Source organism: Pteronotus mesoamericanus, unplaced genomic scaffold (assembly GCF_021234165.1).
Source record: "Pteronotus mesoamericanus isolate MK-2021 breed Mesoamerican mustached bat unplaced genomic scaffold, CSHL_Meso_final scaffold_651, whole genome shotgun sequence".
Classification (NCBI taxonomy): Eukaryota; Metazoa; Chordata; class Mammalia; order Chiroptera; family Mormoopidae; genus Pteronotus; species Pteronotus mesoamericanus.
In genome coordinates, this window is record NW_026555325.1 from 31,595,892 (window position 1) to 31,622,098 (window position 26,207).

Genomic DNA, 26,207 nt, shown 5'->3' on the forward strand with positions numbered 1-26,207 from the left:
TCGAACAACACAGACATTGTCAGAAGATAACAAAAGCACTGAACAATGATAGCCATTTCTCCTTTTTGATGCCCTGTGGGGAAAGTGCCTTTCAGACTGTCAGCCATGACTCTGCTAAGGCTGAGAGGGCATCTCCCATGAGCCCATGAACAGGCATTTTAAACTGGCTGCAGCTGGAACCACTGGACACTTTATGTGATGCCAGCTGATGGGAGTTGCTTTAAATGCTGGTTCCAGAAGAGAGAGGCTTTAGAACACTGGGACACAATTTCTCACAGCAGCTTAGGAGCTACTTAATTTCTTCTAGAAACCTGGCCTTCCAGCATGACAGAATGAAGTTTTTAGTGTTTAAAACTGCCTGCACTTTTAAACTTCTTTCAGTGTAAGACCTCCTTCTAGCCTTTTCTAACTTTAAAGGCTGGTTCCTTTAGCATTGTTGGTGGGTTGGCAATGACTAACTAGGTGGTCACAGCCATCCCCTAGAACCACATTTCTAGAAATATCCTGAGGTATGCAGGGCAACTGTATTTTAAATTAGAAAATTTCTTTCCTTCATTCTTTTATTCAGCTACTATTTTTTAAGCACCTGCTTTATGCTGGGGCCACCATGATGAACAGTGGGATTTAATTTGAGACTTTAAATTTTCCATTTTCAATCCAGAGGGCTATAAAATATGCTCTCCCTCCAAGGAATACTGTTTGTATAAATCAGGCACTTTATAGTATGTCAGCACTCATTGGAAGGAAGTTCTATAAAACTCCAGTGTAAAATGAAAAGTAGAATCATTATAAAATATCGCTGAGAATATGCATTGAAATGACCCATGCTTCTCAAAGATAAAAGTGACTATAGTAGCTATTTTTCATTCTGACAAAGCTGTGTAGAAGCTGAGTGTTAATCACAAACCAAACAGTAGAGAGAGGTCAAGTGAATGCACTATTGGGGTAAAAGGTCCACATTGAACAAACAGAAGAAAAACAGGCCTTCCCTCTCTCAGGCCCTCTCTCACTTCTTCCTGAGTCTCCTTTGGTCCTTCTACTTCTGCCCCACTGTTTCTTCACTCACTCCATTTCTCTGTCTTAGGAAGATTCCTGGTCATGCCACACAAAATCTTAATTTCTCAAAACACGAGCAAAGACAAGTTCCAAACTTTTCTTGGTCACCACGCAGGAGCCAGCTGCATGTCTTTTTCTGGGGTTTTAGGCCATAGCCATGTAAGAATGAAGAAACAGCTAGGGACACAAATTCACTGGTACATCTGGGATCGGGATGAGTTGTGCACTTGCAAACTAGCTCCACTGTCTTCTAAACCTTTGTTCAACAGAAAACAGAGTGTCCTTCAGGCTTATGCAAGGGGTCCTGTTCAATCCACTCACACACAGTCTGAGTTTCTGTAACTCCAAAGAGCTGTGGCTGATTCAGATAACAACAAGCTTACCATTTTGGAAGAGGAAAATGTTGGGGCAGGGTTGGGGCAACAAGCATTGTGATTTCCTTTGGGAAAACAGGCTTTGTCTGTGAGTAGGAGCAGCACCTACAGAGAACCCCTAAAGCATGGCTTAGAGGAAGTAGTTCATAGCGGAGCGAAGGCCTGGCCTGTGGTTCCAAGGTTTCTGTCAACACATGGGCTCTGCCAAATCTCGGTTGGACACAAACAGAAGAGTTCTTGCCATGAAATAACTTGGAAGGCAGAGGGACATCTTTTGCTATGAAATCAAATTATTGCCCATGTTAGAAGCGAACACTCAGACATCAGGGCGCACAGGGAGAAAGCTGCAAAGGCATCGTGGGCTTGAGGTCTGCTGATGACTGATGTCACATGGACATGGCATGGAAATGTGCTTAAGGTGTCAGCACCACCAGATCTCAAGATTCAAATTTCAGAGCCTCTTCAATTTGGAATCAATTTCTCCTTTACAAACCTCATGTGGAGTTCCAAAATCTGGCTGTAAAGAGGTGGTATCTGAAGCGGTATGTTTACCACTTCAACATTGAATGGGGCAACAGTATTATAATCAACAACACAATCAACTTGCCATTACTTTTCAAGATTTTTAAAAATACAGAATCATAAAATGTGGCATTACATTTTGTAACCTTTATTAGTTACTTATCCACATAATAAAGAAACATTTACAGAAAAAATTAACTGTGCTTTGGCAAGATGATCAGATTTTTTTCTCTCAAGGTTTCCTGTGTGTAGAAAGGCAGATTTTATTTTCTGCCTTAACAGATGAAAAAGAAGCAAAGGGAGCTTAAATAACTTCTCTCCCCTTATGCATTATGTGAGTTAAGAGCTGTGAGCCTGCATCTGAGTCTTCACCCATTGCTTTCTTCAGTAGACTATGCTCTACCATTGGTTTCCGTCTTGGATATGGCATGTGGACACAGGGCACCAGTCAAAGCATGGGAAGTGTTTTATATACCATCCTCAGCATGTGGACTTTGGCTTTAAATTCTGGCTTTGCCACCATCTGTCATATGGTTTAGGGAAAATTACTTAATTTCTGAGCCTGTTTCCTCAACTATAAAATGAGACTCATGAAAGCCTAATTCTCAGGACTATTGTGAAGATGATAGCAGAAGAGGTATGCAAAGCATTCTGAACAGTATCCACACAGGGTAGATATTAACTAACTGTTAGTTCTTTTTCTGTACTCCCTCTCTAAATATGTACTTCACTGCGGGGGAAAAAGTCAGTACTCTAGAGTGAGCATAATAATGTTATTATAACTTCAAAAAAATAAAACCATTTCACTCATTTTCAGAGAAAAAAATAGTATCTGCCAAATCTCAAATACAGTTACAATAAAACCTTTATAAAAGAGAATTTTCCAAATCTTAACTTATGTCTTGCTTATTTGACAGGGAAAATTTTAAATGCAATAATAATATGTAAAGTATTTCAGGGAGTTTAGTTTTTGTAAAGAGCTCTGTTCCATCACACTGAGAACTTGATTCACTTGTGCATATAAATTTTTCAGTGACTTCAAAATCGTTAAGACTTAGGTAGTATGCTGTTGACATCTTTCTTTACTCACATGTTTGAGGTCCTTCTGTAACTTGTTCTGTAAAATAGCAAGTTCCCTCCTCACCCCTTCCACAAAGTCAGAACTTCTAAAATCCAGGAATTAAATATCACCCAGATTTGCTGCCTGCTAACATGGAAAGCAAGTTGTCTTTCGGATGTCAGAAGAGTTGGAAGATCTTGGTGTGCCTATCACATTTAACCCACAGTGACGGATGATTGGCAGCATAACAGCTGAGCGACAGCCATTTGGCCAGTAGTTCAAACCCCAACATGAAGAGCCATAGCAGGATCACGCCTTGATTTGCTGTGGCCATGAAGTCTGAATCGCCAAGCACAGAGGCGGAGGCAAAGGTGACAGCTGGTAGCCATTCTCCTCAATAAAGTTGTGACGGTTGAGATGTATAAGCAACCAGATCCTGCTAATTTCATAGACTTTGAGCCAAGTGCTTAGTGTCAAAACCAGCTACGGTCAATGATGCAAATGGCTGTGAAGGGTCCCTCATCAGCAACAAGGCTCTCCCCCCAGACTCTTTCCTGCTAGCAGGTTAGAAGCAATTGGATCCTGTTTTCCAGCATCAATCCAGTCTGAGAAGAAGGAGTCCTTACCCTTTTATTTCTTTACAAGTCAGATTTATAGAGATACAGTCTACATAGCATAAAACTCAAACAGTTTGATAAAATTGGATGAACACGTCCAATCAGGTAATCCCCTCTGCAATCAAGAAAAAGAACATTTCTGAAAAGTTCTCTCATGCCCCCTTATTTCCTGAGAGGATCTTTTATATTGTTTTCCAGGTGGTTATTATGTATTTTCTATTTTTATACATTTTTATACTCCATAATAATTTGACATTGTATAGACATCTATGCCTCTTATGCTTCATAGAAAAATGACAATAACACTATATAGTTTTTAATTGCATAGTTTATGTAGGAGATTTTTATTTCCCAGATCTTATCTAATGTTCCTGAGAGCTCCAGAAATAGTTGTAATAGTGGTAGTCATCCTTCCATTGTAACAGAGGTAACATATAGTGTGGTGGAGGAGCACACTGCTATGGAGTCAGACTGCCTGGGTAGGTTGGTTGGTTGGTTGGTTGGTTGAGTTCCCCAAAAAATAAATGATTCCAATAATTTCTTTTTTTTTAATTCATATTTTTATTGTATTTTTCCATTACCATTTAGTCCCTTTATACCCACCCCCCACCATCACCACACTGTTGTCCATGTCCGGGAGTCCTTTTTCCTTTTTGCTCAATCCCTCTACCCCCTAACCTTCCCCATCCAGCTGTCATCCTGCTCTCCATCTATGAGTCTGTCTCTATTTTCCTTGTTAGTGCAGTTCATTATATTTCACATATGAGTGAAATAATATGGTATTTTTCTTTCTCTGACATCCCTCTTCTGCCACCCTCAGCTCCTGGTGATCATCAACAGGTTTTCTGTTCCGATAATTTTGCCTTTCCCAAAATGTCATATAAAGGGATGTAGACTTTTCAGTCTGGCTTCTTTCATGTAGCAGAATACTTTGAAGGTTCATCAGTGCTGTTGCATTTATCAGTTTCTTTTTTTTCATTGCAGAGCAGAATTCTAGTGAATGGATGCACCACTGTTTTGTTCATTTACCAGCTAAATGACATTTGTTTCCAGTTTTTGGAGATTATAACTAAAGCTGCTATAAACATTCAAAACTTTATCTTTTTTAGAAAAACTTATAGAAAAGTAAATAACTTTGCTTTATAGGAAACCAGAACTGTATGAGCAATCTACAGTTTACACAAAACACTTCCACTTACCTAATTCCTATTTTTACCATAGCAACCTTGAGAATTTGGCTGGGAATCTTACCCCATTTTATAGATGGAGGCTAAGAAATCCCCCTGCCATCCAGACTGCGCATCTCCTAATCTGCTGTCTTTCCTCCAAAACATTTTCTGCACATCAAGTCTGTGCAGAACACATTGCTAGATGCCTCGGGGGTAGTCATAAAAATAACATGAAAATTGATTGTTTTTCCTTAAAGGAGAACAGTCTGATATTCCACACCATGTGTTATCAGGGGGATGCAAATTAAAACCATGAGATACTATTACAACACCTGTTAGAACGGCCACAGTCCGGAACACTGACAATACCAAATGCTGGTGAAGATGTGAAGCAAGAGGAATTCTCATCCACTGCTTGTAGAAATGGAAAATGGTAGAGCCACTTTGGAAGACAGTGTGACAGTTTCTTGGAAAACTAAATATACTCTTATCATATGACCCAGTAATTCCTCTTCTTGGTATTTACCCAACGGGGTTGAAACTTAAGTCCACACAAAAACCTGCATGCAGATTTTTAAGATTTTTAAGGCAGCTTTATTCATAATTGCCAAACTTGGAAGCAACAAAGATATCCTTCAGTAGGTGAATGGGTCAATAAATTGTGGTAGATCCAGGCAATGAAATATTCAGTGCAAAAAGAAATGAACTATTAGGCCATGAAAAGACACAAGGGAACCTTAAATACACAATACTAAGTGAAAGAAGCCAATCTGAAAAGGCTACATATGTGTGATTCCAACTATATCACATCCTGGAAAAGGCAAAACTATGGATATAGTAACAAGATCAGTGGTTGTCAGGAGTTAGAAGGGAGGGAAGGATGAATATGTGATACACAGAGGATTTGGGGGGGCAATTAAAGTACTCCGTATGATACCCTAATGATGGATAAATGTCATTATACATTTGTGCAAACCCATAGAATGTACAGCACTAAAAATGAACTCTTATTTGAAGTATGGACTTTGGGTCATTATCATGTGTCAATGTAGGTTCATCATCGGTAACCAATACACCACTCTGGTAAGGGACGTTGATAATGGTGGATGGAGGCTATGTGTATGTGGGGGCATAGAGTATATGGGAAACCTCTGTACCTTCCCCTCAGTTTTTGTTGTGAACCTAAAACTACTCTTAAAAAGTAAAGTTTTTAAAAAGGTGATGAGTGTGGAGGGAGTCTCAAATGGAGCCAGGACCAACACACCTGCTGGAGCCTTGAAAGAAGTAGTAAGCCAGGGCCAACTAACACAGCCACAAGAAGCTAGTGATTTTTAAAACTACCCCCTCCCCGATCCTTTTTAGAATTGGCAGGGCATAAGTCATAAGAAATAGATCCAACTGAGGCTGATGGGAGTCAGAAGGGAAGAGAGCAACCGCCCCTAGACAGGGATTCCCCAGACGGTGATGTTCCAGGTCAGGCAAGAAACTGATTTCTAGGATGAGGGTAAACCTCCCTCCTTAGCCTCCAAGTTAGAGAAAGCAAATACCAGGCAAGACTTTCTTTGAACTTAGAGTTTGGCTGGAATAACAACTGGAGAATCAATCTGGAAACTGCTCTCGTAGGCCTAAAATTACTAGACATATTTTGTGTGGAAGCCAGGGTTTCTGATGCAGCTGTAGGGGAGAAATATGTCAATGAGAGTCTATTCGTTAAGAAACATTTTAGTTTTTGATGCTGCTCTTGCCTTTGGACCTCCCACAAGGTGGCCTCTTTATGTTCTGATAAGATGGCTGCTGACCAGCTGTCACTCCACCAGAAACCACACTGGCCCCTTGTGCAATCCACCAGCAGCAGTTAGGAAAGTAAGGCTGGGCCTTTGTGCCTCATCTGTATGCGCCTCCTCTGCCAGGTCCAGTGGGCACCCTTTGCCAGGTCCATTATGAGGGTAGGAAAGCTTACCCAGTCTAGATCACTGACTAGGAAATCTACCCAGACGGTGTCCCTGTTGGAAACAATGCCTGGGTCTGTCCTCTGGTGGGTCATCAAATGCCAGGCCAGGCCAGGCAGGCCTCCTCTGGCAGCAGCTGATCTGTGGGGACCCTTAGAAGTCCAGACATGTGAAAGAAATAATGTCTGAATTTTTACTTTCATTTATAAAATAAAAAATAAAAGGGTAGGGATTAATGATTTTTAAATGTTTAAATAAACAGGGCTGCACCATGTAATGTTTAGGAATTCAGATTTTAGGACAAAACTACTTGGGTTCAGACCCTAGCTCTGCCATTCACTAGCTGTGTGTACCTCCTAGGCAAGTCATTGGACCTCCCTGTGACTTCATTTCCTCAGCTATAAAATGGGAATAACAGTGGCCTTTACCTTTTAGAGCTACTCTGAGGACTGACTGAGTTGATTTTTGTAAAGGGCTTAGGAAAAAGCATGGAACCTAATAATTCATAGATTTGTGTTTGTTAAATAGAAGTAATGGATCATTCCCTAGCCCCTGATCCTAATAAATTCTTCTCTTCCCTTGCCACTCTACCTCCTCCACCTAATCAAGCTGAATGCGTATGCCTGATCTTGTTCTTCTTTTCTATTTCAGTCCTTAATACCTCTCCACTCCCCCTCCTCATATTAGTTCCCTGTGGCTATCATAACAACCAACCCTTAACTTTGTAGCTTAAAACAACAGAAATTTATTTTCTCACAGTTCAGGAGGCTAGAATTCCAATATCAGGTGTTAGTAATATTGGATTCTACTAGAGGCTCTGAGAGAATTCTTTCCATAGCGCTCTCCTAGCTTCCGGTGGTTCCCTGCAATGCTTGCCATTCCTCAGTTTGTATACCCTCACTGAACTCTCAGTTTCCTTTGTTGCAGGCATTCTTCATGTCTCTCTGTGTCTTCACATGTGCTTCTTATACGGACACTAATCTTCAGATTTAAGACTCATGTTAATCCAGTATGATTTCATCTTAAACTAATTACATCTGCAAAGACCCACTAAAGCCACTTTCTGAGGTTCCAGCTAGACATGAATTTTGATGGAACACTAATCTACCCAGTTCAACAGCTTAAAAGTTTCAGGGTGCTTTCACATCGGTTAGCTCTTCTTATTCTTATTTTCTGTGTTAAAATGCAAGCTCCATGAGGGTAGGGACCATGCCTCTTTAAGAGTAGTCTGAAGCAACTGACATTACTTAACACAGGAATATTTCCTGGGCCACCTTAAAGGAATGGAAAGACATGACGTCATCAAGCTAGGTGTGGAAAGGTGATGCCTGAGGCAAGAGAGTCACCCAGAAGGGGGTTGAGAGATAGGATGGAAAAAATCTCATTTGAGGAAATAAAAAAAGGAGAGAGCTCAGAGGTCCCAAATATTCTAATATGGTATCACTAGAAGTAGAAATAGTCAGAGGTAGAAGGAAGGTGCACGACAAGGGAGAGCAAGATCTAGTTGTCAGGTCAGGAAGAAAGGAAATGAGACAGAGTTTGAGTTGACTGCCTCAGGGCAGAGCCTGAAGACAACCTCCTCTGTGGGAAGGTGGGGCCCTGCTGCCAGTGGGGTTTTTTCTAAAGCCAACAGTCCCAATGGCAAAGAACCTTCCCTCTCTAGATAGATACCCAAGGTAGTCTGAGGTGTTGGAACATCTTCAACCCACTTGACTGTGAGGGTCATGGAAAATGGAAGAAGAGATATAACAGCTCGGGTAAACCCTTCGGTATTTTTCCACTCAAGCCATCAGGTGTTTTGGTAGAGAAATACTTAGGTGTTCTCAATGTAAACTAAGCTGACTAGATGAGGAGAAGCTGCAATTGTGATATTCCTCAACGGAGTATAGTGTGTGGCCTGTCTTCTGTGACAGCATAACTGGTTGCCAACCCACAATGGTCTGTGAACAGGGCTGCCAGAGGAAAGGGAAGGGGAAGGCGTGCCTGAGAGGCAGAGATGTGGAGAGGAAGAGGGGAGCTTGCTCCTCCGTTACTTCACTGGTGGTAGCAACTGAAAAGGCAATGGGAAAGCCATCCAGCTGTCAAACTCACGGTGCACTCTTGACCTCTGTTTGTTGCCTAGCTCCCTATCTGACTAATGAGATCAATGAGAAAGAGAGGTTCCCAAGTTATTCAATATCGCCAAGCTAGGAGAGAGTCCAGCCAGGACAGTTATTAATTCTCTTGTTCCCTACCATTATGGCCTTTCCCACCACAATGCATTAAATCTTAAAAATAAGCACCAAGTCTGTTGAGATTCATTGTCCTAGGGCCTCAAACCATAAGACCAATGTGGGTTTCCCTAACCAGGCTGTATCACCGAGATTGGTAACGTTGAGAAGTTTCTCCTTTATTTCATTCCACAGGGCGCCCTTCAGGCCATGGCAGTGATCCACACCTCGTTGTCACGAGGGGCTCCAGGGAAAGTACCCAGGCTCAAGATGGCAGCGAGCCCAGTGACCAGAAAGGTGAGGTCATTAGAAGTTTTGGATGGGTGTCCTGTATTTGAGGACATTCCAGAGAAGCTTCCAGTACTGGAAATGATCATCTGATATGGACCTTCTGTCTGCCACTCTTTTTTTCTATAGGAAACAGCTGGTTAAATTCAGAGCCTGCCTTGCAGGGGGTGATTTCACAGAAGGTGATTTCACGGAAGGGGAGAGAGTAGGCAGAGATACGCTAGCTCCTCGGAAGATTCTCTCTCTGCCCACTTACCTGGTCACTGGGGAAACTGGTCTAGTTGTGGCTCTCCTTATCGGCTACCTCCCTCCAACCTGTCCTCTCAGAGCACATCTGACATGTTTCTATCTGATTTACCTTGAGATTTCTGAAAGTTTAGCTTTTCAGGCAGACTCTTCTATTGCATCTATCCTGACATTGTACATACATACATAGACCTTAAACTCATTGAGAACATTTATGGGAGAGAGAGGACTGTGGTCAAGATATTAAAACTTGGGTATCTGGTCTAAGCCCTTCCTCAATTAACCTTGTTGTAAAATGAGAGAATTGGACGAAATCAGTAATTTCAAATGTTTCAAAAATACTGGGCTGGCCAAAAATTTGTAAGATTGCTTCAGTAGTGCTTAGTTGTCTCTAACTTCCTTCAAAACAATTTTGTTGGATTGCATTGTGACAGCTGTCATGTCAGCGTGCATTTAAAAAAATTATCAAAATTGGTAAATTTTTATGTGACTATTTTAATATTGAAGATGGGAGAAAATTTACAGCATTTTCAGCATATATGCTCTGCTATTTCAAGAAAGGTAAAAATGCAACTGAAATATAAAAAAAAAAAAAGATTTGTGCAGTGTATGGAGAAGGTGCTGTGACTAATCAAATGTGTCAAAAGTGGTTTGTAAAGTTTCATGCTAGAGATTTCTTGCTGGTCTACCCAACCATGTGGGTAGACCAGTTGAAGATGTTAGTGACCAAGAAATTAACTGAGAACAATCAATGTTCTACCACGCAGGAGGTAGCCAACATACTGAAAATATTCAAACCAATAAAGTTATTGGTGAAAATGAAAAATGTGTCTTTTATTTTACAGAAAAATCTAAACAGACTTTTTTGGCCAACCCAATAATTGGAATCTCCCCTTTTGGCAATTTGAAGTTCTCTGGACTTCTGCTTGAAGAAGCAGCTATGATTTATTAAATATGACCTTTAATGCTAATGCTAGCGTTTCATGAAAAGTGAGGATGAATTGCCCTGGCTGGATTTTACAGTAGAGTTTGCAGCAACAGCTTATCTGGCAGGCCCAGGAATGAGGCTTCTGGGCACTTTCAGCTCCTTTGTAATGTCTCCCAGCCTATGTTTTAAGGAACTACAGAACTGGAGCTTACTCAGGGGACAAGGAGGTTAGGAAGTGGGAGAAAAAGAGAAGGGGGAACCCAGGCAGGAGCAGTGATTCTTGAAATTGAGGGCATTTGGAGTTCTGTGAAAACTCCGAACCTAAATGTTTTTAGATGGGGTGTACATTCTTGGTTGCCACAAATCCCACCACTCCCACGCTCTTTACCTGACACTGCACACATTTATGTTACCTGGGTGGCTCCAAAGACATGTGAGTTTGCAACATGTGCTACATTGTTCTTTCTTTTTCTTTATCTCCTGATAGTCAAATGCTTTTTTATCCTATTTCAAAATAGTCCAGTAAAGAATTGGTTCAATCTTCCTGGGAAAACGAATGGCTTGTAGAGCGCAGCCTCACTTGGGAAGGGTTCATCTCATCTTCTCCAGAGCCGTCCCTCCCAGCATTGCTTTATTTCATTAAACCAGATCACCTGGGGACACTTCCCTGTAGAAAGGAGAGATCTATATCTGGAGAAGCCTCAAGTCTGGTGTTTTGTGAACGTTTCTGCTATTTAAGTTCATCATTTAATTTTTTCAGCCATGTCACTGGTCGAATTCCTCTAACCTGATCTATTCACTTAGAATGAGTCACCATATTTGACTTTTCTGATTTTTTCCATATCTCCATTTCTCCAGTCTCCATGTCTAACAATCTGTCAGAGAAAAACCAGGTGATTCCAGTTGTTACCAGCACATAATTCAGACTATTTAACAAGTTTGATAACTTCCTTATTTTTTTACTTATTTATTTTAACCTTTTTAAAAATTGAGGTATAATGGACATATATTAAGTTTCAGATGTGCAACGTAATGATTACTTCTTTTTTATTTAAGTTTATCTCTTTACTTGGACCCAAATCCTGCTCCCTGCTTTTCCAGCAGAGCTGGGGGTAGAGGAACAGATTTCATCTAAGCTTTATTAAGAATATTCTGTAAGTTTCTGTTTGGTTTTTATACTTCAAATAACTCTTAAAATCAATATTTTGATGACTGAAGTGTAAATGAATAAGAAACAGGGAGTAAGTTTTTCTTTCAATTACATGAACAGAAATTCTATGCATTTTTATTGGAAACCTGGGCCAAGTAAAAAGGGACATTTGCCAAGCTCCAGGTGAAGGTGTGGGTGCCCCCTCTCTTTCTGGCGGTGGACTTGGCAGCTTCCTAAGGACTGTCCCAAACCTAACAGGTTTGGTGGTCTTTCCTGGCTTTGCTTGTGCCTTTTCCTCTCTGCATTGCTATCAAGCTCCTGTTGCTCCTTATACTGAAGATCTCAAGATAGGTGCCTACAAAGCACACAAAAACAATCCTGGCTTTCCACACAGATGGTACCATTTGGGCTTTGATCCATGAGTGGTAGGTCTTGGTGCTGAATTGGACCAGAGAACAAAGTTAAAAATTATTTGTGTCAGTTTTCCTTCTTAATAAGAAAACAAAGATATTTGTGTCCCAGACATGGACTTCTCTTTTTACTTTTTATGTCAGTTCTTCCTTTTATGTTGCTTATCACAGTATTTCAAGTAAGCTTGGGCCAAACAATCTCCAGGAGGGAGAAAGCTGCCTGGCCCTCTAACTGGGGGAGTTCATCGATCAGGAGAAGGAGGCAGGGAGGGGAGGGGAGGAAATCAGTGAATGAAATTCTAAAAGGTTGAGGCTATTTTTCTTGACTTAGGCTTTTCTCCCTTCTTTTAATATTGTTACCCTCTTTGGTGATAATGTTGTTTGTGTAATAATAATGTAATGTTACACTGAAATATTTTCTCTTTATCCTTTTGGTTTTTATAGCAATGATAACAATACAGAGGGTCTCATCTACCACCAATAGCTCAAAGAATTACATTTCTTCCACACAAGAAACATTTATGTCTAAGAAACCAAATTAATAATGTAGAATCAGAATCTACTTTTCATAGAATGGATAACACAAAAACAATGGGTTCCCATGTTTCTTTTCTCTAAATCTTTGTCCTGCTATATGTTCTATTATTATAACATCGACTTTTTATATTTTATGTATCTCCCACAAATGTATGTCACAATTGGCAAATTTATAGATTATCTCCATTGGTTATATTTTGGTTCAAATGTTTCTAGACTGTCCAAAATAAAGAGAGCAAATAGGAGCAGAGTCTCTTTCCTATCCCAGTTGATTGGTAATGCCTACATGCAACTGTGGTTCTCAGTCCTGGCCACACATTAAAATTATTTGGGGAGCTTTTAAAATGAAGCCAACCCCACCCCAGGTCAGTTGTGTAATTCCTGGAGGCTAGGCTCAGGCATATTTAAAATCCTCTTGACAATTCTAATGAACAGATTGGGTTAAGAATCACTGCTGTGGAGTGATGTGTCTAAAACTTCTACATGGATCCAATCCCTTGCGGGCTTGTTAAAAACATGGATTGCCAGCCCTCACCCTGGGACTTTCCAATTCACTAGGTCTGGGGTGGGGCCCACGAATTTGCATTTCTAACAAGTTTCTAGGTAATGTTGATGTTTCCTGTGATGTGTTCTCAAGAAGTTGGATGATGAGGGGTCCACACTTTGAGAGCCAGTGATGAGAAGCAGTGTGTTAAAAAGGAACTTGAAGGTGAAGGGGAGTTCACTGGGAGAGGGTCATGATGGATTAGTCATGGCTGCCAGGGTCACAGGAAGAAGAAATTGTATTTGTCATTCCTGCTCTTGAGAAACTCATCAGTAAACTGTCCTCAGTCACAATGTAGAAATGGATTACCCCTGGAATTATTCCCAATTTGCAGTTAATCATACCCACATTGTGATAGTTCCTTCCTTGACCTACCATGCTCCTCAGCAGGCAGCCCTGCCCAGCCCAGCCAGGACTGGAAGCTGGTCTCCTAACTCAGTCTAGCACAGGGCTGTTCCAGGACCTGCATGCGGCCGCTCTTGCCATCTACCTTGCCTGGGGGCCTCTGATCTCTGTCCACTATTGCCAGACAGAGGCAACTTGTTTTCCTATAAGCACGAGTTATTTTATCCACTTTGCTAGCTGGGACCTAGCACCAGTCACAGCACAGGTCGGCTTTGATGATGTGTCCTAAATAAAGGCTGCAGAAAGTCAGAGAGCAGCACGAGGGCAGGGAGAGAGGTGCCGCAGAGAGCATAGGTGGGCACTGTATCTAGCACTGCCTATTTTTGAACATATGCGGAGGCCTCTAAGTTTTTGTTTGTTTCCTCTCAGTTCTGAGGGGCTTTGTAGATCATAAAAGCAGTCTGCAAGCTGAATCCAACAATGGCCATGCAGAGACTTCAAGCAACTCTCCTTCCGTCACTGAGAAAATTCGGTGAGTCTTATCTATAAAACTTCCCAGTCTCAAACTCAGGGGAACCAGAAGTATTTCATATCAGATTTCCCCATGTTAGAGGCTCTTACCATGTGGTCAAAGTCTTTATTCTACAGGGTAACCTGAACACAATGCTTCCTTTTGTGTTCTCTTCATGGTAAAACTTGTATTTGGCCTCATTAGGTTAAAGCAGTGGTTCTCAACTGGGTACAACTTTATCCCTCTCCCCCTGGATTCTGGCAATGTCTGAAGACATTTTTGGTTGTCACAACTTTAGGGGGAGGAGTTGTGCTAATGAAACCTTAGTGGGTAAAAACCAGGGATGCTGCTATACATCGTACAATACAGAGGACAGCCACCCACAGCAAAGAATTAGCTAGCCCAAAATGACAATAATCCTGAGGTTGAAAAACCTTGGGTTTAAGCTAAAGCCAAAAAGGAGCATCATTTCCTGTCTACCCACAGATTTTAGTTAAATATACTTCAAAATGAGTAGAGCAGAGCTTGCCAAGGGCCATAGTGAGGTATTTTCAAAGCACATCTGAGCTGTTCAGGTCTGCATAGGAAAATAATCCTGGCTAATTGTAGGCTTAGGTCACTTAAAGTAAGGCCAGGCCAGGCTGTGACACCAAGCACTAGAGACTCAGGGAACTCATGAGCTTCCTGTCCTTCTGGGAAGCCTTCATAACCTACCTTCTTGCAGAATAGGTTTCCAGGCCCCATCACACATGTCACCAGGAGGAGACAGCTGCGAGAAGCAGTGAACCATGGCAAAGGCAACACCTAACTAGAATAAAGCTTGCCTCTCTTATTTCCCCCCATGTTGGCTGTAGAAACTCTCAATAAAAGTTTACTCCAGGGTTTGGAGAAAGAAGCAGGCCATTAGAGAGTTCCTTGCATCTTTTCCCTTGAAAAAAGAGGTGGTCTTGATTTGTAATTTTTAAAAATAATTCTTTATGTTTTGAGACTTTCTTATCAATGACCTGACCCCCCCCCAAAAAAAAAATGTTTCTCAATACTTCTCTAGTGGTCTCAAATCATTGTTGGGCTACTGTTACAGTAGACTACTTTCCTAAATAGTCAGAATAGCTCATTTAAAGGTACTTGAAGAAATATTATAGACCTAACATCTCCTATTAGGATACCATGGTTTAGATTGCTGTTGCAGCAGAAAGACCACTGAACTTGGTAGGTGGAAGACTTAGTTTTGGTCCTGGTGCTAACCTTTTCCAGCTGTTTGACCTTGAGCAAGTCAGTGAACCAGTCGGTAAATGGCTCCAGCCCCAGCCTGACTCCCCTTACCTCAGCAGACGACTAACTTTACTCAGAATATCAGAACAGTTCTGTGAGCGACTTCCACTTCCCTTCCCTCTATCTTAGAATCTCTCCTTATATTCAGCTGTCTTTTTGTTCTTTGCTCCCATCTCAAAAGACAATAGGCCTCCTTCCTCACATGGGGTAACCCCTCTGTCGTGTTCCACCCCCCAGGCCCTGCCACCATCACTTAGCCCACCCTGGCTTTCCCATCATTCTCTCTGCTGCCTCTTTTCCTTTGGCTTATACCTCTCCCATTCTAACAAAAGCCTGCTCTTGGTCCCGTCCCTCCCTCTTCTTACTTTTTTTAAAATAAGATTTTACTTATTTTTTGGAGAGAGAAGAAGGGAGGGAGGAAGAGAGGGAGAGAAACATTGATGAGAGAGAAACATTGATGCACGCCAGGGGACCGAACATGGAACCCACGCCTATGCTGGCAGCCTTTCACTTTGTGGGATGACGCCAAACCAACTGAGTCACACAGGCCAGGGCCACCTCTTCCTACTATTACGATCAGACTTGCTCAGACAAGCATGCAGGTCAGTTGCCTCACTAACCCCTCCCTTATTTAATCCTGAAATCTGACCTGTGTCCTCAAACCACATCCCTAAAACTGTCCTTGGGAAGCTTAGCGCTCAGCCCCGAGAGCCACATCTTCATCAGAATTGCTCCATTCAGTTCGTGGGCCCTGTTTTCCCTAAACCGCACTCTTCTATGAGTGTCTGCAGTACCGCTGTCTTCAGGTTCTTCCTCCGAGATGTCCTTGGTCTCCAGCCTCCTTTTTTCTCTTCCCCCACCCTTGAAATGCAGGCAGTTCCCAAGTCCTTGACTCTCCCCTCTCTTCTTTTCACCTGGATGACATCTCCCACAGTCATATTCTCATGTCAGTCCCTAGCTGTGTGAGCATGATTCTCAGATCTCTGCTCTGAGCCCCACATTGTAACGTCTAGTGCCGACTGACCACATATTCCTGTTTACATCCCAGGGCCTCAGGGAAATGCCCCCAGCAAAGCACCTCTTTCACCCGTCCTTGCCACGTCTGTGAGTGCACAGGCACTTCTCTGTGTCCTGGCCTTCAAGCCTGACAGTCATTTTTGATCTCTACGTCTCACTTAACACCCTCAGTTATTTTCTTAGCATCCTTCCGTGATTCAGGCCTGCCATTATCTCTTCCTTCCCTCTGTTCTCCTTTTGCAGACCAGCTTTCATTTCTGACACCTGATCAATTGCCCTAAAGCATATTCTGACTTTTCAAAGAACTTTAATGGCTTCCCATTTTAGACCAAAAAAGGTCCAGACTCCTCAGTCTGCTTTATCAAGCTCCTCCCTGTCTTGCACCAGTTTGTCCTCCAGACTCACCACCTGTATGACCCTGTAGGCACCCTCTGGCTATGGCTCCCTGGAGCCAGGCTTCACATTGCTCTACCCGTGCACCCACCTCTGTTCTCTCTGCCCATTCCTTTCTGTTCAACTCTTGCATCAGCTAGATAAACAAGGTACTTGGTGTTGAATTGGTTTTCATCTGGCACAAGCTCCTTGTGATACTACAAGTGGTAACAGGTCACAGACGGGTCCTCAGACCACTCTTCGGTTAGTCACTCTCTGCGATCTTCATGTTTTGCCTGGTGGTATGGTTGACTGTGTGCTACCAGGTCAGCCTCTCAGGGGCAAGCGCTGGGTCTTACTCCTTCCTGTTTCCAGTGCATGGAATGAGTTTATCAAGCAGACTTCCAAGTCCACTCTTCAGAACTCAGATTTTTTTTAACTTTTTTTTTCAATTTTTCAATTTCCGTTTGCAGTCAATATTATTTTGTATTTTTTATGAGAGAAATGTTCTCAAATTTTTATGAGAGAAATGTTCTTTCTTCTCAATTTTGGGGAGCGGCACAACAACAAAGTCCAGAGTAATTCATCAGATAGTGTGTCAGGACCTCCCCACCCCAGGGGCTGGTGCCCCATTTCCCCTCTGTATTTGATGGTCACCTCAAGGCCCCATGGGTCAACCCAGGATTGAAAGGAAGGACTTCATGGAGTAGGACTTCATGACAGGCATAATGAGAGCCGGGACATGCCAATGATGATGCTCACAGCAGAAAGTAACTGAGCCTTCACCACAGACATTAAAACATTCCTAAGAATAAGAGGTCTGAAGACAAAAGGTCAAGTGCTGGATCAGCCACAGTCTTCTTCATTCCTTTGCTCTGTTATCTCAGCACATGAGCGATGCTCTCACTTGTGGTCACAAGGTGGCTGAGGCAAGGCTAAGTATCACTTCCTCACATAGCAATGTCCAAAGCAGGAACGAAGAGGGGACTCTCCTCAGAAATGTCTCTCTGTCGGAAAGGAACCCTTTCCCAGAAGTCCCCAGCCTAATCCTCCCACATCTCATTGGCCAGAATTTTCAGAGGGGGCTCTACAGGGGAGCTGCAAGGGAGTCTGGGTACATGAGCATGGACATTTTCAGTCTCTTCAGGATAAAGTAGGCAAAGAGTAAAGGGATTTTGTAAGCAACCAATAAAGTGTACCAGAAGATTTCTGGAGAGGTAGTGATAGGAGCATATAGGTGCTAGGGAAAAATGAAGGGAAAGCGAAATCAGAGCAGGGTGTACACAAGGAAGTAGACCCAGACATGACAAGAAATATTGCTGAAGACAACAATGACAGGGGCATATTGAGGTCATTCAGATTCACCCAACATTTATTGTGATGTCAGGTTTTTTCCCACAATTATCTCACGTTATTCTCATACCAGCCTTTGGGGAGGTGTTACTGACTCCAAGTTACTTGGGCCACCCAGTGTTGCAGAAAGAATAAATCTCAGGTGAGGGGTTTGAATCCAGATCTTCTGTCTCCAACAAGAACAACAAATAATATTTACTATTCTTTAACAACCTCCTTACATGCATTATTCTACTTAATCCTCACAACAACCCTACGGGAGAGGTCCACATTTTATAATTTCTGACATGTAGAGATGACAAGTAGCTTGCCAATGTTACTTAAAGTGACAGAGTCAGTATTTGAACTCAGGCCCCCTGACTGCAGAGCCCAAACTTTTGACCAGTACATTCTAATGTCTTTCTAGCTTCTAGGCTCCAAATGCTTAACCCAGTGCTTTTTTGGTTCTATGCTCTCTCTAACTTTTGTTACAGTAAATCTTAAATCACAACCAGCTAAAGAGTAAATCTGATTGGCGTAAAACTGCCTCCTTGTGATTGGTGGAGAAAATTCCAGCACCGGATCTTGGGAGAAAGCCTCTGGCCTTGTGGAAGCTGCTCCCATTTGCGCAGGGCAGGGCGGGGTTAACTTGGCGCGAGGGAGAAGTCATCCTCAGGTTGAAAGAAGTCAGTGGTTGGTGTGGAGCTTCTCTGCTTGGCTTCCTGTGCGAGCCTGTACAGTGAATGACAGAATGGAAACGTTCTTTTATGTCACTGGGGCTTTGTTCCCAGGGTGGTAATCCTCCATTCTAATGCTGATAAGTACAATAGGAAGGATTATGCCCTTTAATTTAATTTGGCCTGCATATGGCAGAGCTCTCGCAAAGCTTTTATATGACATTCTTTAGCTCAGCTAGCCTGTTGTCCTGTAAAAAGAAGCCCCTATGACGGAGGCAGGAGATTGATAATGCTGGTGCAGATGTTTTTACCCGGCAGCTTGTAAGACCCTCCCCCCACAGGGAAGCTGCCTCGTTGTGGGCCACTTCAATGAGGGTTTAGGCTCAGAGCAATGGGGACCTTCGTGACTGAGGCAGCTTGAGGGGAGCTGGCACCTCGCGAGAGGGGAGAGCGCATGCATATTTCTCCTGTGTGTCATCCTTGCAGCTCTGGGGCGTGGAGCCAATTGGGCTGACCTCAGAATTGATGAGCCAGAGGAACAGCCTCCCCATCAGGGCCGACTGTGGGCCAGATTTTCATGTGGGCTGTGAAGTACAGATTGCCACATATCTTGACAAATACTCTGCCTGGGGGGTCACTGCAGAAATATGTGGCAGTGCTAAGAAGATTAAACAAAATTTTTCTTTTATATCAGTATCAGGAGGATGTATCCTCTCCCACCCTTTAATTCCCATACTAATTTTTCCTCCCACTTCCACTCCCCCCAGCAAATCTCCTACTCTGTGGCCAAGTTAGTGCACTAAAGCATTCACAGAGGACCTGCACAGAGCCAAAGGGAAGAAGGCGCCCTGGTAGGGCTGGTGGCCTGTTTTTATGAGGTGCTGATGATGTGGTAGATACTCTATGTGTTATTTCCTTCAGGTAGAAAGCAGATGGGCTTTGGTGACAGACCTGGGTTTAAATCTTGATGAACTACTTACAAGTTATGAGACTTTGGCAAGTTCCCTTATCTTTCTGAACTTTAGCATCCTAGCCTGCAAAAAGGAAATGATTGTGAGGATTAGAGATAATCTATGCAAAGGAACTAGCCCAGTTCTCAACACATAATAAATGCTCAATAAAGCATTTGGTGAGCTGTTGTGGGTCGTAGTAATAGAAGTAGTGCAGTAATAGTAAAAATTCTGATAGTTAAAAAGTTTCTGTAAAGCTAACCTGACATGAAGCGTCAAGACCCCTCTGATTTAGGTCTAGAGCTGTAAACTAAAATAAACATTGAAGATTCCAACACTTCAGATATTTTGAACAATGCTCACTCTCCAAATTTTATTTTCTTGTATTCCTGGCATGTATCTCAAAGATAAATCTGAGGTTGACTTTGGGCCCAAGACTCACCCTTGCCAACATGGCCAGGATTCCATGGGCACACCCTCCAATGACAACTTTCAGAGCTTACTTGATTGTTAGGGCCTTCTTAGAGTTTCTGGACTTTAAAAAATATTAATTGGTCACATTTATTTTCAAAACCTTTTTGAAGCCAGAAACTTTATCACCAGCTGAAAGGAGCTTCAAGGAAAAATCTGTTTTGAGTTATATTTTTCCTTGTGGATTTGCTTATGGCTGTACATAAATATTTATCTGAACTATTTCAACAAACTTTAAATCATCAGTGATCCTTATGCAAAGGACCCTTTTAGAAGGATTGCGGATGTCAAGAATGTCAGCAATCAGTGTTTTCTTTATAGGACCAGATTCCAAGGACCAGAGGCCCCTTTAAAAATATCTGGAACTGTTTGGTGGTTTTCAACATGTCTTTTGTTTTCCTATTTCTGTGTATCTGTTCATGCTGTTCCTTCTGAATAGAATACTCTCGCCAGCTCTTCCTTTACCTGTTGATATTTTACACATCCTTCAAGGTCTCACCCATATGGTACCTCCTGCAGGGCCTTGAAGCGGAGTAGAGCCAGGAGAAGAGCATCCCAGGTGGGAGAAATAGAGTGGCCACAGCTCAAGGCAGGATATGCGGGGGGTAAGGAGGTGGGTACGGACTCTGGGAGGATGAGGCATCCAGTCGGGTGAAGCCTGAGGGTGGGATGTGGTGTGATGCAGGGACTGAGGCAGTTGGGAGCCAGGATACGAGAGGCCTTAAAAGCAGCACAAAATGTTTGGCTCTTACCGTATAAGCCAAAAGTGGCACACCTACAGTCATTGGGTAGAATATAGTCTGCAGGCATATTTTGTTTGGCCTGCACAATGTTTTTGAGATTTTTAATTAGTTTCTAACACATAAAAATAAAAAGATTTCCTATGATCCGATTTCTGATAGCTCTTGAAAAATTGGAGTAGTTAATAACAATCTGCTGGAACTAAGTAGAGACTGTTTTCCATTGATACCAACTCACTGGTCCACTTACTTTATGGCCCAGTCCCACCAGCATCTGAGTTTGATTCCTACCTAGCGTTCAGGAAGAGGAAACAGTTTAAGCTACAGACTCTGGAGCCAGATTGCTTCTCTTTTAGGCCAAGGTTCTGTATCCAATTAACTCAATGACCTTGGGCAAGTTAAGCATATTTCTAGTAATGGTACCTACCTTGTATGTCTGTTGTGAGAATAAACCATAGGAAATTTTTAGATGACTACCTAGCATGTAGTAATTGCATAAAAATGTTAGCTATTATTACTGTATTCTACATGGGATAATAAACTCCCGGGCTGAAAGTATCTGTCACTCATTTCCATATGACTCACCAAATCTAGACTCTTTGGCCACAATAAACATAAAATAAAGGTAATTGATGAAGTGATGAATGTATATGTGCTCCTTGAATTTTTATTTTTGTTGGGTCCAAAGCTAAATTTAATTACTTTGTCCTCAAGAAATGCTTCCTATTTATCTTGAGTTTGACCTGAGCATAGTTAATTTTTGGTAAAGTAGGAAGCTGGCTTTATCAAAAAGCCAAGAGTGCTAACAAAATAAATGAAGGGAGGTGCTATTAACACTGTGTCACTTTTCTGTAATGGATCTACTTTTCTAACTCAAAAAATAAACACCAAGTTTGGGAGGATGCTTAATTATGGGTTTTGTTTTGTTTTTTAGAAGCTCACTTATTGGCATACAGCTGTCTGTGCTTAATAATTTAATTGTCGGTTGCTCTGAACCAGCATGGAGTGAACTTAATCATAAATGATGTGAGAACACATGTTTGACTTTGCACCCTGACCACCCCACCCTACCTGAGATTCGTACTTCAAGGCAGTGATTTTGTACCTGATGCATCTCTGAAACCAATTTGGATAGTTTGGTATGAGAACCAGCTTCTGCTATGTCGAACATATCTTATACATAGCTGAAGTAATGACCCCACCTGTGGACATGAACTTTTGTGCTTAGGTTATCCCTCCCTCAGCACATTTGCATCAGCAAATGATGGCATGAGCTCTCTGAAGTTGACCTGCAAGATTGGATTCATGTTGTCTCTGGAAAACTTGCACATTTACAGAGAACTTGGGTCAAATTACACTTAATTTTATTTGGATAAACATCATCTAAAACCTCAATGATATATTCAAGAGTCTAGAAAGTTGCTCTTTAAGTTTGTTCTTTAAATGTCAAGTAACTCTCTTCTTTTTTATAAAAAAAGTCTCTACTTTTAAAAGAAATCTCAATCTCTCCTTAGCTCTCTCTCTTTCCTTCTTCCTTTCTTTTTTCCTCTTCTTTTCTTCCTCCCCCTCCTCCTCCCCCTCCTCCTCCTCCTCCCCCTCCTCCTCCTCCTTCTCCCCCTCACCCTCCTCCCCCTCCTCCTCCTCCTCCTCCTCCTCCTTCTTCTTCTCTCTCTCCCTCTCTTGCTCTGTCTCTCTCTCCCCCCCCTTACACAATCAATACCTACTTCTCTTAAACATCTGGTTTCTAATCTGAAGGACAATTTCAAGTAATGACAAAATCTGGCTAATTCTTCTGACCACTTCACCACCCCTTGTTCCCTTCCTGTATGGCCCATTCTAAAAATTCAGCACATCTTTGATATCTACTTTGTTGTATCCTCATCAAGACCTTTGCCATGTTCAGACTCTGAATGAATTTTTGACCAAAATATATTTGCATACTGAGGCTATTTTGAAAGAAAGGAAAACTTGCTCAAGTTCAAAACAATATTTGTGTAAAAATGAATTCTATATAAAAGCTTTTCATTGTGAGCACTTAAAGAAGCCAGGAGTATAATTCCACAGGTTGAAAAAAGAAAAACTGTGTACATTTCCACAGACTTGTTAACTTTATTTCATATTCTTCTCTGGGTTAGAAGGAAAAAATATTAATGTTTCAGTTCCAAGTGTGTGTTGCGAATTAAAGGGCAGTGGGCCCCTACCTGTAGGACGCAGATGTGCCAGCCTATTTCCCGTTAGCATGGCCCCAGTCACTTTAAATTAAGAAGGAACCTGAGCAAGTGTTGGCCACGGAAACTGTTGACAGTAGTCCTGCCACACTCTCTCTATGTGCATCTCAGTAACTTCTCAGACTCGTCTCCTTGATAAGTAGACAAAACAGGGGGAGGGGTTGAAGTTTTCCTTTTCATCTGAGTGGTGTAGGTCAGGTCGGGAAACAGAGAGGAACAGAGAGCTCTGGTGAAACAGAGCTCTAGTGACTGCTGTGATTGGGAAATTAGATAATAAACAGTCCCTGATACCAGGATTCTAATGGCCTAAGATCAACACAGTCTGGAGACGCAGGCAGGGGTGGCCTTCCGTGCTCTGGCACAGACCCTCCCGGGAGAGCTCTTTGTGTCAACAAGAACAGTCAGCGCTCCTGGCCGGCTCCCAGCACACAGAGTGGGGCTATCATTTTTGTTTGCTTTGCAAATATCTTAATGGGAAGTGGTTCAACACCACCTATGGGTTAATCTGAGGGGTTCTGCTTGGCAGCTGTTAGCTCTGAGAACCACATGGCCGCTCTCTGGTGGAGGGAGTCAGGCTGACTGTTAACTACCCAGTGCCAGGTTGAGGCATCTTCTCTGCTTATTGGATTTACTGGCTAGCAGGAAGCACCTTGTTGTCTTTTATTTTTAGTTTGTTCCTCCAGGAGGGTAGAGATGCTATTCTCAGACCCAACTGTGCTTTTCCCTCTAAGGCAGGGCAGCTGTTGGCCTTCGTTTCACTAGCACGCCACATACTTCTTTTACCTAAACTCATTCTCAGGGAATCTAAACTTTGGTATTAAAAGCAGTGGTGGAGGCACTGGTGTTGCAGCAGGAAGAAGAATCTCGTTTGTTAGCCTGCAGGGAGGGTAAAGTTACAGCCCTGTCGTCACCCAGGATCTGTAGAATCAAATAGATACTGAATTTCTCAAACAATCTCTGCTCTACTGTTCGCTTCGTTTTCTTCTCTTTGCCTGAATTTGGCTTTTACTTGTCTTGACCCATGGAGATGCTTCCCTGGGTAACTTAGCCAAGGCACGTCTCTCTGGATCTCTGTCAGCTGACACTGGCACAAATGAGCTCTCTCTCTGTGCTTTCCTCACTGGGTTTCAGGCAGGGTTGGCTGGTTTCCACCAAGCAGGTTGGGGAAGTTCCTAGAGTGATGACAGACTCGTAGAGAGTTTCCAACTGCCCCATTTGTAAAAGTGAAAAAAGTTCAGATGACTCTTTAGGTCCTGGAAAAAATGTCCAGCTCCCTTAAGGAACAGTTCAGCCTTCTTTCTAAGACCTTATGGTTTCCTGAGGGATTCCACACCTATTTTTAGGGTTGCCTGGTGGTTGAGAGGAAAGGTCTTAGAGTCCACTAGGCCTGCTGCTACTCAGGGTACGATCTTGATGAACTTATTTTCTCAGAGCCTTCATTCCCTCATCTTTAAACGGAAGAAGAAATGGCCTGATATCTATCTGACGAGGTCATGAATGTTAAATGAGTGAACATATACAAAGTGTGTGACATCCCATCTGGCACATAAAAAGCACTCATGAATAGTAGTAATAGGGAGAGTTGTTGTTATTTCTGAGGAATCCACCTTTCTTTATGTAGTCCATAGTATTATATATTTTTTTTCTGAAGTACTCATTTTGAAGCCTGTTATTCCCAAATCTTTAAAATTAAGCCAGAGCCAAATTGAGTATCAGAGAAAAAAATGATAATGAAACAATGTAGTATATGGAATATAATAAGAATTTATGAACCACATTGCTAGAAAGAAAGAGCAAGCGCAAGAGAGAGAGTGAAAGAAGGAAAGAAAAAGAAAAGAGAAAGGGAGGGAAGGGAGGAGGGAGAAACAGAGTAAGCTTATCACTGCAATAGCACGTCAAGTAATAAATATAGAAGAAAAAATAAAAACGGAAAATCACCATTTGGCAGCTACCAAAGTAATCATTGTTTCAGGCAAGAATCATCAATGGATGCTCAAACTAGTATGTGAACGTTTAAGTTGTAACAAGCTATTTTCACAGCCTCAGAGTCAGTCTCCATAAGATACTCATTAATTATAAAAGGACAGTGGAGAAACCTGGCAGATACCACCTGACCCGAGTGATAAAAGTCAGGACCACCGGTAATCAGACAAATTGACAGCACGTGCCCCCGCTGGGGTGCACTGAGAAGAACACAATAGCACTTCTGTGGATTTTTTGCCAAATGTGCATAACCTGAACTTAATCATGAGGAAGCAGCAGACAAACCAAATAGAGGGACCTCTTCCAAAGTGACTGACCTGTAGGCTTCAAAATGAAACATGAAAGAGACTAAGGGACTGTTGCCACTGAAAAAAGACTAAAGGGACTTGACAACGGAATGCAGTGCATGATCCAGTATTTTCTTTTGCTGTAAAGACATCATGGGCACAATTGGAAAAATCTCAATACAATCCATACATTGCAAAATAGTATTATATTAATATTAATTTTGTGATTTTGATTTTTTTATTATAGACATATAAGAGAATGCCCTTGCTTTTAAGAAACTCACACTGAAGTATTTAGGGATAAAGGAGTATGATATGAAGTACAACCGACAATCAAATAGTTCAGAAAAAAATGATATGTTTGTGTGTGTTTGTAGATATCAGTATACATATAACGAGAGAGAGGAGATAAAGTAAAGGTATATATTGCTAGTATTTGGAGAATCTGCTACGGAATATACAGAATTCCCTATACTATACTTGCATCTCTTCAACAAATATGAAATTAATTAAAAATAAAAAGTTAAAATTAAAAAATGAGTTAGCACTATTTCCACCCTTTAGACAGGGCAGTTCATGAGCCACTTTTTCTTTAGATCCTGACCCCTGACCAGCCACACCGAAGTGTCTGTCCACATCAGCACTGCACTGTGTGGTGTCTGTCCTGAAGTTTCTCCACTGTGACATTGCTTAGTCACTACCCATAACATTGTTTAGACTTTTTCACTTTGTTTTTTTAAAATTCCCTAAAATGTTCCTCCCTACCCTCACGCCTCTATCTGAGCTGCCTTTGGGCCTCACGGTTTGGTGCATGCTTATCACACACACCCGAGTTTAGGGCTCCTTGCTTCTCTTCCCCCGAACTGAGTACTGCTTTCAGAATTAGTAAAGGAGGAAAACTGGGTTAAATATTCCCTTTTGGGGGTGACAAGAGCATTGTGCAAAAAATGTTGGGTGTTAGA

The 26,207-nt window shown here is 42.0% G+C and overlaps 1 protein-coding gene across 1 annotated transcript in view; it reads left to right on the forward strand.

Annotated features, from left to right (window-relative positions):
- The window catches only part of MYO3B (myosin IIIB), a 389,700-nt gene that overhangs the window by 258,165 nt on the left and 105,328 nt on the right, over positions 1-26,207 (forward strand). The window contains exons 28-29 of the mRNA XM_054562662.1: positions 9,153-9,254; positions 13,835-13,937. Of these exons, the coding sequence (XP_054418637.1) occupies positions 9,153-9,254; positions 13,835-13,937 (205 nt within the window). The remainder of the gene's footprint in view (positions 1-9,152; positions 9,255-13,834; positions 13,938-26,207) is intronic.